This window comes from Anabrus simplex, chromosome 10 (genome assembly GCF_040414725.1).
Source record: "Anabrus simplex isolate iqAnaSimp1 chromosome 10, ASM4041472v1, whole genome shotgun sequence".
Lineage (NCBI taxonomy): Eukaryota > Metazoa > Arthropoda > Insecta > Orthoptera > Tettigoniidae > Anabrus > Anabrus simplex.
The window spans coordinates 113,333,593-113,345,877 of record NC_090274.1 but is presented as its reverse complement, the minus strand read 5'-3'; the positions used below and the strand labels follow the sequence as shown (position 1 = coordinate 113,345,877).

Genomic DNA, 12,285 nt, shown 5'->3' with positions numbered 1-12,285 from the left:
GTACGAGGATACTTATATCACAAAAAACGAAGGATGTTATGGATGTAAAAATTGGATTTGGAATTTCCTTTAAAAATAAAGAAACACACACATTTTTGTTGGGGTGGGGGGAGGGAATAAACTTAACGGGTGTAAAAGGGGTTTAATTATTTTCATGAGGATGCAAATAAGAAGTAGACTTAAAACAATACACCCCTACGGGATTTTGACTGGGGGATGAGGAATGATGACAGAAATATACGTTTATATGAAACCGTTTGAATTACGAAGTTAAAAAGTTAAAATGATATCCTAGGTGTTAAATAACAGAAAGTTTGAAACAAATTTAACCCTTCAGAGAGTTAAATGGGGGTTAAGATCCTGAAAAAGGATATTAATTCCTTCCTCCAAAATGGTTTAACGTACGAAGGCAAAATTCCAAATAGCGGTATATATTTTAAATCCTAGTTATGAAATAGGAAATATTTTTACTGTAAACTAAATTATTCATACCTCCAAAACCTTTTAGCATACAAAGTTGTAATTTTACGAGAAGGGTCTTCTTTTATGTCCTAGGTGTAAACTACCGTATACTTCAAAACATTTATCCCTCTCAAAAACACAATATCCATCCTTCCGAAACCGTTTCAGGCATGAACATTACTTTTTTAGGAAGGGTTGTCTTCTATAACCTAGATGATAATAAATATTTCGAAACATTCATCCCTTAAAAAAGTATTCATTCCTCCATTACTGCTCGAAGTAGAAAATTAAAATTTCACAGGTTGGTTGTGTTTACGTCCTAGATGTTAAATCGGATATGGTTTAAAGTATTCAAATTCTTCTGTACGGGGTCAAGTGAATGGTAGATTATACGAGGATTGAGGCAAAAGTCATGGCAACTATTCTTTTTCTTGTAGATATATGAACGGATCACAATAGCTGGTAGTAGCGCAGCGAGGGCTGTGAAATCAGTCAGTTGGTGAGTGTTGTGCGAGATGGAAGTAACCCATGTTGAGCAGCGCGCTTACATCAAAATAGCCGTTCTCCAAGGGAGAAATGCGATGGAATGTCACAGTGAATTAGTGGAAGCCCTTGGAAATAATGCCCTACCATACTGTACAGTAGCACGGTGGGTAGGGAAGTTTCAGCAAGGACGTGTGTCAACCAGTGATGAGCAACGTTCGGGACGACCTGTCAGTGTGCAGACCGACATGGCACATGCCGTCATCGAGCAGCTCCTGGATGAAGACAGACGATGGACGCTACTGGAGTTAGAGAGGGCAAGTGACATCGAGAAACGCACCATCCACTGGATATTGCGTAATGAGTTGCAACTGCGCAAAATTGCATCGCGGTGGGTACCGCATGCACTGACGGAAGTTCAAAGGTGGGTGCGCTATGCAATATGCTCCAACCACCTTGCACGCTGGTAACAGGACGGCGATCAATTCTTGTCACGAATAATCGCCATCAATTAATTTTGGGCCAGGGCATAAGAACCAAAACTGAAACATCAGTCCATGGATTGGCGACATGCTGGACCACCAAGGAGGCAGAAGGTCCGTCAGAATCCTTCCCTAGTCAAACTGATGGTGATCATCGCGTATGACATCAGGGGTGACATTGTTTGCCACTTTGTTCCACATGGCACAACAGTGACCGCACAGTACTACAGGGACTTCCTGGTGTGACAGGTACGATGTGGCGTTCGGGAGAAACTTCCGATCTTGTGGACAGTGCAATAATCCTGCATGTCAATGAAAAACCACATAAAGCAGAGTGTGTAGGGCAGCTACTGTGACGATGGGGATGGGATGAATTGGAGCACCCACCGTACTCTCACGACATTTCGCCCTGTGACTGTGGTCTCATTCGAAAGATTAAGGAACCACTATGTGGTAGGCGGTTTGCAACACGAGAGGGCATTGCTAATGCAGTGCGCCAACAGGTGACCCGATTCACACATGGTGCGGCAAATAATGAGGCAGATGGTATTCAGCGCCTCCCACATCGTTGGCAGTGTGTGGTGTCAGTAGCAGGGGACTTCTTTGAGGGTCTTTAGGCCCAGGTTTGTCATGTCAACTTTGTGTGTACTGTGTTGTCATTCTTTTGCACCGGGAAGGCCATTGCCCTGTATACTACCATAATAAATTAGTGTGTTACGATATTTCAGTGCTATTCATTATCCACATATGTAATTAACACCTTGTCCTTTCGTCTGTTTGTCACATTTTCCAACCGGACTGGTATCTTCAATCCTCATATTAAAAAAGTCATTCCCCCAAAACTGCGTGACGTACGAACTGAGGATGTATTTTACAGGTTCAGCCGACAGTGGACTCTCCAAAATGTAAAATTTTGAACAACATCTTTCATTTTAAAGGCGTAGCGCAGCACAGGTATCTTGCTAGTCACTGATGTAACAGTTCTACTACTCTCAGGCAATGCAGACCCATGGTTTTACTCTCATGTCTCATGATGCTCGGAAACCGAAACCTCACCGACCCCTTAAGTTGTCAATGTTATTCCTCACCACTCCTTCATGTACAGCCCACATGTGTGCGAATGCCAGCTCTACATGTAGGCTGCCACATCTGTATTCTTCTGCCGAGACAGTGGTATGACTCGGCTCATCTTTCGCTGTCTCATTGACAACTTACTTCCTCTAACCTAATACTACTCACTACCTTACTCTCCTTTACATGTGCAGATGTACTGAATCAGCACTTAGATTGAGATAGGTCAGGCCTATCTCCCCCTCTTCTATCTCTATGTCACCAGCCAAAAGCCAACAGGCAGACAAACAATTTACCAACAACACAAACAATCTAATTAGAAGGAATATAATACGACTTACTTATCAATGAACTAAAATACTTTAATTATAAATATACAATACGTAAGGAGAAAAGGAACAAAACTGAACATACATACAAACGGGACATAATACTAAAATTCTAATTATTGTCGCCCTTACTATTACTCACTTGAACTCTATAATATACCATATCTGTGTATCCCTCTTTCATCACTTTTATCAGCATTTACCCTCCCCTCATTCACCACTTTTATTTTTTTCTCCCACAAGCTTTTTACAATTGTCAATAATTTTGATAGTTTCCTTGGCCTTCTCCATTCCCTGTTCATTAATTTGACAAAAGTATAATATTCAGATTCTCTTTCTGTCTTATTTATCTCTTCCGCTTCCAAGTATTTAACCCGTAATGCTCTTATACTTTCATACTGTCTCAAGAAATGTGCATTTCCTAACTCCTTCTCACACAATAAACATATATTTGCCACTTCTGTAAAAGCCTTATTTTTATAAACTCCCATCAGCCACCATATCAATCCCCTGTATTCTCTTTTGGTTAATTTATCATGTATTATTTTCATACCTGGATATATATTCATGAATTCCTCCAGAGTTTTCCTATTATTACCCTCAGCTCTTAGCTTTTGTATTTCTATATCTGCTACCCTCTGTGCCACTTTCCTACAGACTTTTCTTCTAAATCTTTGTCTCAATAGTTCCCCATCTCAATTTCTTCTAGTACTTTCTTTAAGTTGCCTGCCCAGCACCCATTCTGGTACCTCATTCAGTGCAGGTAAGCTAAATCTAGAGTTTCTCCCCCTCCTCCCCTTTTTAACCTAAACCAATATTTTATTACTCTTTTAATTAAATCCACCTTTATATTAATGTCTGTACACAGTAATCTAGCTCCACTATTCGCTGTACATATTGGTAATCCTGTAATTATTTTAATAAATCTACTAGTAACTGAATCAAACATGGCGATTTCCTTTTCTGTGCCCCATACTTCTGCACCGTATAACATTTTAGATTTAATCACAGCATTGAATACATTTCTTTGTACTCTAAAATCAATATTAGGCATCCTGTTATCTACTATTCGAATACTAGCCAGGGCTGCTGCACCAATCATTCTTGCTCTCTTGATGTGTTCAGACCAATTTCTTTTTCCTGATATTATAATTCCTAAATATTTTAACTTGTTAACTACTTCCAGTTTTACTCCTTCCAAATAACATTTTTCCTTTTTTGCTAATTTGTTCCATTTTTTGCACACCATTACTCTAGTTTTCTGTGCGTTAATTTTCATATTCCATTCTTTACAGTACTTCTCGATACCATCAATACTTTTTTGCACTGCAACTGGCATTAGTGTGAACAGGAGTATGTTGTGAGCAAAGACAAGACCAGGAATATCCTGATTTTCTAAACATGGCAGTGCAAATCTTTCCTCAACTTCAAACTCTAGTATATCATTAATGAACAATAGGAATAAAATCGGTGACAATTTACACCCCTGTTTCAAACCCATTTTGGAGATAATCTACTACTACACCTTCTTCCACTCTCACAGTACACTTTACTTCAGCATACATCTTTTCTATAGCTCTTATCATTTTACATGACACTCCAACGTGTCTCAATCTACTAACGACTGCCTCCCTGCTCACAATATCAAATGCTTTTTCTAAATCTATTGATGTTATATAGAGCTTACCTCCTTTTTTCTTTACATATTTGTCAATAAGCGTTCTCACTATAAAATATTATCTAGTGTTCTTCTCCCTTGTCGGAATCCACTTTGAAATCTCAACAGCATTGAATGTCTCTCCACCCAGTTCCTTAGTCTATTTGCTAGTATACCAGTATATACTTTCCCCAATGTATCCAATAATGTAATTCCCATACAGTTTTCAGGATTTAATCTGTCCCCTTTATTTTTGTATATAGGGCATACTATCCCCTCTTCCCAAACTTTTGGGAATACCCCTTTCTCGAAGATATTTATTGAATATCCTTGTCAAAATTTCCCACATGCCATTTTGCTCTCCCACCTCTTTCCAAAATTCATATGTGATACCCGAAATAGCTCATGATTTTCCCTTTCTAGCTTCTTGCAACTGGTTCATTATTTTTTGAGTCGAAATAGCCTCATCTAATTCCGGCAGAGTGACACTCAAGCCCCCCGAGACAATAATCCTCTCATGATGCGCTCTCTATTTGTCTTGTTTTTTCGATAATTTCTCGAAATAGTGGACCTATGTACTATGACTTATATTGGTCCCCACTGAACCTGATTTCTTCTTGGTCATCTGATTTATTTTATCCCATACTTTCCTACTGTCATTTTCCTTTCACTTTTTATTTATGGCTGCAGCCATCTTTTGTTGCCATTCCGACTTTGTCTTTCTTAACAATTCTCTGTATTCTTTCCTTTTTCTACAAAATTTGTTTCTAGCTACTTGACCACCATCCTCCCTGTGTCTCCTAAGTGCCTTCATAACCAGTGACTTTTTCTTTGCACATTCTGTATTATACCATCCACATTTTATCTGCGTTCTACCTGGATTTTGCCTCATACATTTTCCTGCCATTCCAATTACATTTTCTATCCTGGTTAGGGCTTCTTCAACTCTATTTTCTTCTATCAGTTTTACAATACCTCTTTTCCAGATCTCAAAATTCTCTCCATTGAAGTACTCTCTAAAGCCATTCCCTAATTCTTCTCTCCAACGATACCTGGGTATTTTCCTTTCCTTTACGCCATCGTGAACTCTCTCCTGCACTCTTATATCTTGAATCATTAATTTTATAGATACTGGCATATGATTTGCCTCCACCCAATCCCTAACGCATATCTCTTTGATAACTTGTGAACTATCCCCACAGCCTACAACTAGGTCAATTGTACTGCCCCCATTTTCTACTATATATGTTAGTTTTCCCCTCTCATCACCGAACCACCATCCATTCAATATATGAAGCTCCTCTACTGCGCATAATTCTAGTAGTTTTTCTCCATTTCTGTTACATTCTCTATCTTGGCTATTTCTATTAACTACTAACACCTCATCCTCATGTTGACTATAAACTGGCTTCTTGTCCCCTATCCTCGCGTTACGATCACCCATAATAATAATGCTTGCCTGATCATACGTACTTTTCATTCGTCTAATTTCTGTCGCTAAATTCTAAAAAAACTCATTCTGTGAAAATGGGGAGCTCAAAGGTGGATTGTATATAAAAGCTGTACAAATTTCATTCCTCCTAAATTGACTCTATCTGATATTCTTATCCAGATTAATTCCTTAAATTCAGATTCTAAGAGCTGTATTCTATCTTTTAAGCTGTTGTTGATTACCACCGAAATTCCTCCCGATATTCTTCCTTTTTTTTTTTTGCTAGGGGCTTTACATCGTGCCGACGATTATTCTTCCTCTATTGGATCTCCTTGATCCATACTGACTCCATACAATACACCCTTCTATCTTTCAGTCTTTCTTGTAATCAGCCCAAGTTTCTACAAGTCTAAGAATATCCATTTCTTCCAGTAACTCTTTAAAGTCTTCGTTACCTATTTTGCTCCATATTCCTTCGATATTAACACATGATACCTTTAACTCTAGTTATTTTTTACTTTTATAGTCTAAATTCCCTGACTTACTTCTAGTCATTCTAGATATTTCCATTTGTTCTATTTCTACCGTATCCTCTTCTGGAGTTTTAGGCATTTTGCCATTCTCTTCCACCCTTATCAGTCTGTAACTTATTTCTCCTTACCCATAAATCTTTTAGACTTAGGTTTATATCCTTTACCATTGTCTCTCATCTTCTTTCTTCAATCCCCTTGCTGACCCCTGGGTGTTGCTCGATAGGTCTGTCTTCCAGTGCATTGCCCTCTGCTCCCTCGTGTGCTGCTGACTGCTCAGCTCCTGTATCCACTCCTCTTCCTTCTGCCGTATCGCTCCCACCTACGTCATCACTGACTTTCGTCAGCGATACCTTGCTCACTTCTGCTCCTTCCTCACACGTTACACTCAGCTGATGTTGGTGTTTTTCGCCTATTTCCGTAGTTGAGCTGGTGTCCACGTGTGCCACCAGTGACCGTCTCCAACGATCAAACGCTGTCCTTTAATGTAGGCCCTTAGGCCTTGAAATCTTGCTTTGCCTAGGTGCCTGCATAAAATGTTTTGTTCCTTGATGACGCCATTGTCCATGTCCCTTCTCACCCAAATTTTCTCACCTTGTAAGTTGCTGGTATTCCTCAGCACTATTTCCACTATCAGAGTTTATATTAACTTAACCTTGATTGGTCTCCTACCCTTCACTTTCCCCACTCTATATAAATCGTCTATGTCCACCTCACTAAAGTTTATCTTCATTTTACTTTGTATTACTTCTACCACTTTAAATACTATTTCCACCTTGCTTTCGTTGTCTCCTTCCAGCACACTATAAATTAAAGGGTTTTTCCTCCTGAGCTCTTGGTTAGACCTGTTTTCAGACCACTTTACTCGACTCAGTTTCTTCTCTAAATCCCTGACTTTCGTCTTCAGCTGTTCTACTTCCTCCTTATTATGAGCCACTCTCTCTTTTATCACATTCATCTCCTCTTTAACACACTGTTTTAACTCGTGTATTTCCTTATTTATTTCCTTGGTTTGTCTTCTAATTAGGTCTCTTGTTTGCTCATCCTAACGTGCTTCTTTGATCAGTTTCTTAATCATTTCGAATTCTTCGCATCCGATTGCTCCAACTGGTCCAGGCCCCGGGTTTAGCTCAACACCAATTTCCAATAAGGTTGCTATTACTGCGGCTACCAACAAGGTTACCAATACACCCATTTTCTGCCCATTTTTCATCTCTCCTCTCACTTTTTCACATTTCACTCCTCCATTCCACCTTCCTATAGCTGCCCTGTACTGCACTAGTGAATCGCCCATATTCAGCACTCTACTCAGCACATCCGCTCACTCCACTGTCTCACTCACGACTGATGGTTTTACTCACATAGTGGTACTAATCATGGGCGTCAGCCAAACTCATTCTGAACACAGTGGAACCGACTGGTGGATGACACTTATCACAAACAACGCCCAGACCCGTAGCGTTTCTCGCATAATGACCCGGCTTCTATGTAATGTAGATCCATTGTTTTCCTCGCAAGGTGGTACTAGTAGACCCATGATGTTCCACATGTAATGGTACTAATCACAAGTACTCTCATCGTTCTGATTTCATAATCCCTTGGTCACCCCTTTTAGTCGCCTCTTACGACAGTCAGGGGATACCGTGGGTGTATTCTTCGTCAGTGTCACCCACTCACAGGGTGTTGAGATTCAAGTTGAATGTACTTGATACACACTGTGTATACAGTGTTCCTTATGTGTTAGACTTTGTTTTAATGTTTATTATATTTGTGCACGCCAATGTCTTATGCATGCGAGTTTAATTTATACTATTTTTAACATGTGAGGATGGTTCTTAGGAGCTGAAACATGTACGGTACTGTGTTTTTGTAAATATAATTGATCACTAAGGGTGATTCTAAGGTTGTATTGAGTTGGTGGATATAATTTTAAATATCTCTACATTCCATTGAAGTGGTGTTTACCTGCGGAGAGCGAGTCCTTCACCCTGGCCCAGACGTCTCGTCGTTCACTGGTGAGCAGCCCTACAGGCGGTGCCTGGGGCAGAGAAGGAACTTCACCGAGGATGTGCAGCAGCTGCGCATACAGGTCAGCTTCTGACACTGGACCGCGGTCTGAACTCTTCACTGGCAGCGCGTACATCTGTGGACACATCAGCACGGGGTTACTTCTACTCTGAGGGCGCGTGGCACCATGCAGGACGTGCAGATTACAGTGCTATTTTCAGAAGATGGCACGTGAGAAACAACTGAGGATCACCCAGCGACAACAATGGCGAATGTATCTTAGAAATGAAATGAAGCTTCCACGGTTGTACATTCCGTACAGTTACATTGCAGTATTCTTTGCTGCCTGGGAGACTTATTACCTCGGATCGAGTAGGTGTATTTTCAGTCGCTTTGACAGTGAATACCGCAAAGTATTCGAAACGTCGGCAAACTGCACGGAATGTCCAGAAAACAACAATACGATTCAACCCGGAAAAAGAACTAAATGGTGAATGTCTTTGCTTGATTCTTTGTTATTTTAATTATCTTGACAAGAGTGCCGTATGTCTTATTGCTGGGGTCATCCGAAGATGTGTGTAACGTAACGCGACAAAATATGTGACGGAATATCGTCTCTTTAATCGTTATCGTAGGCCTTGCCAAAGATGTTGCGGCTGTGGATTTGTATCAACGACTACATGGACTGGCGGAAGACCTGCCATATTTGAAGGAAGTTGAAAGCAGAAAGGAACAAATACTTATAAAATGGCATATTTCTTCTTGTATTCCTTCTATTCGTGCAGTTCATTGAAGACCTTGTTGACAATTAACAGCTGAGGAGTACCCCCAGGAAACATGGTGGACGTATTGCAACTTTCCTCAGCCAGGAGCGCAGTATGAGCTCTTCCAGCCAGTCTATATAGTATAATGTAGGCCAGGGCCTTTCAGGGTGCATGCACCATTGCATTGCGCTGTGCACGGTGCAAAAGACCTCTGCGCCTCAGTTTACATGCGTGAGATTTTGAGCGTTTGAGAGGCCCTGCTGTAGGTCGTTGATTTGTATAGTGTGTTGAAACAGAACCTGTAGCACCCGTGACGTCACATTACTCATTACCGTAGGCCTTGGTCGCGAAAGATGCTGCAGCTACAAGTTAAGTTCCTTCGACATAGAATTATTCTCCTTGATGTAAAACTCAGTTCCACTTTTTGATAGAGATTTTCATGATCGCAAAGGGAAACGTTTCTTCTTTTTTCTACTTGCCCTTATTTGCTTCTCAACAATCCGTGTTAGGTAAGATGTTTTACTTACAATATTAGCTACCTTCCGTGTAATTCTATCCAACATGGCGCAAATATTGATAGAAGTCTACCATTTTACACATAAAATAAACGCCTATGCATGTCCAAGAAGTCTATAAATGGTGGTTAAGTTCTGAAAATCAACAGCCCTCCTGGTGACCATGATCGTTAAGGCGTTGACGGTCTAACACCGAGGTTAACCGGTTCGAGTCCCGTTGGTCGAAAAAAATCATCAGAATGTTGGCCGGCATGGTAGGGGAGATGGTGGTATACAATTTCTAATCACCAGATTGCGTGCCAATAGCCTGGATACACTTCCAAACCTCTCCGCAGTGCTCATATGGAGTGAGGGCATTTGACGCTGTTGATGGTGATTTGTCCGTCTGATGGGGACGTTAAGCCTTGAGCAGACCCGTAGTTGCTATTCGACAGGAGTAGGCTGTGTACCGGTACCAGATTTCACCCTCTCCCTTCGTACTGTCATATATCACGTCAATCAATTCATATCATTAACTACTCTGATGAGGTTGATTTTAGGAAGGGCATCTGGTCGTAAAAAGTCGCCACGAAGATTCATCGCAGTTCATACCTGGCTCCCTAGGATTGGACATACATTCAATATTTTATTTTAATTTAATTTTGCGTCATTATCTAGAGAACCACTCAAGGCCAGCTTTATTTGGCGTGCTCTCGATGTCGATGTCTCGATGTATCCCATATTGTCTACAAGACCGTGTTGTAAGAGATATATATACTTTGAGGCGATCCATTCCAAAACTGGCTATATGCAAAATTTTGCGATATTGAGATATTGGTGCCATTAGGTTGCTCGTTATTCATTGCATCATTCGGAACTACATCTTCGTTCCGAAAGTCCCTGTAAGTAGTCAGAATTTATGAATGTAAACTGGGTGTCATTCCAAAACGTGCTATATTAAGTGGTGTGGTTACGTCAAAACTAGCTATTTGCACTTAAAGGAGTTAACCAATGAGATAATTAGAATGTAGATCCCATGACCTGTTATTCCCGCCTTTCCAAAACTCGCTATATCCCACCGCCAATAAGGTGATCCGATGTGTGACTACGTGAGCGCGCGTACAACAATGCACCTCAATACTTATTGAAGTTACACTTGTTCTGCTGTGGGAACTGACATACTAGTGAGCGGGGAACTATAGTATTTTACGGATATTGGAATGCGTAGGCTTGCAGTCAAGAAAGCTAAACACATGGCTGACCTGAGCGTTACTCGAGTACCAAGAGGAGTGCGCGTGAATCCTGCAAAAGTTTAAGGACATCAACAGACTACTGATGGCACATTTTAATCTTGGCGAAGACGTGCTGTGAATGTCACAGCTAAACAAGATAATAAGTTACCAGAATGATTAGAAGGGGAAAATCCCAGTGGAGCTGCAGATGTCACGTGCAGTATGACTGACTTCCAGATTGGGCTGTCTAAAATTCTAGTGTTCTGTGAAAACTTGTATATTGTCCTCTTTAAGTAGTGAATTCAAGCTTTTATTCAATAAGCATTAACTCAATGGTACAATATAATGATTTGAGTAACCGAAGTTATAACTCATTAAACGTTTCCACCTCCCTTCTTATAACTGCTTATTCCATTCCCGTGTTATTCCTAAACATTGTTCTTCAATGTCCACCCTCTCTTATCAGAATTTTAATGCAATTCCCAAACATGTGTTATTCCTTAACTTGCTATCTCACAAGTAGCGTTCTTCCAAAACCGGCTATATCTGTGTTAAAAAATGGTTTCCTTCTAGGAACCTTATTTTTTATATCTATGTTGTTTTTCCAAACCTGGCTATGTCCATAATTAATTACTAAATATCTTTAAAATGACAAAATCGTTATGTGTGATATCTTTCTAAAATAATTCTAAATTTTCAGAATAATTTTTTGATATACAAATCTTCATTGTATATGAAATGGTTTCAAAATCAGACATTTTTATTCGTTTCCTGAAAAATTTACAAAATGCCACATCGTAGTCAATGACGTTCTAACCACTAGGTTGTATGTATCAGCTGATGCCATGGCCCCATTCCGCTGTTAGGTCCCAACATTCGAAAATAGCACTGTAGCACAGGGTTATGGAATACAGTCATAGGCGGCGACAGAGCACTCTTATTGGGCGGGAGACACAGTTTAACACTAGGTCATTAAGTTGATCAGTCAATACATATTAAGTATAGCACGAATCATAAATATAAGAATAGTTATCCAACCAGTGAGGGCCGTAAAATGTTGTCAGTTAAATTGTGTACTGTTACATGCCAGCACGTACTTTTTGGAAGGGACCTGTGAATCATCCAACCGGGGAGCTCCCAGCATCAGCTATCAGTGGCCACTCTTACTGATTGCTATCTATTTACAAGTCTCTCTTCTTTATGGCACACCAGGCGGTCCGGCCCGTTGCTATTACCAGGGGACGGCTAATCCTTACTTTCACTTCCCCAAGTCTAGTCAACTCATACAGCAACTGTGTGTAGACAGCTGGATTTGAACACAGGGCTACGGGCTACACAACAC

At 40.4% G+C, this 12,285-nt stretch overlaps 1 protein-coding gene across 1 annotated transcript in view; it reads right to left on the bottom strand.

Annotated features, from left to right (window-relative positions):
• Positions 1–12,285, bottom strand: part of ChAT (Choline acetyltransferase) — a 202,629-nt gene that overhangs the window by 46,790 nt on the left and 143,554 nt on the right. Inside the window, exon 4 of the mRNA XM_067154273.2 lies at positions 8,412–8,589. Within this exon, the coding sequence (XP_067010374.2) occupies positions 8,412–8,589 (178 nt within the window). The remainder of the gene's footprint in view (positions 1–8,411; positions 8,590–12,285) is intronic.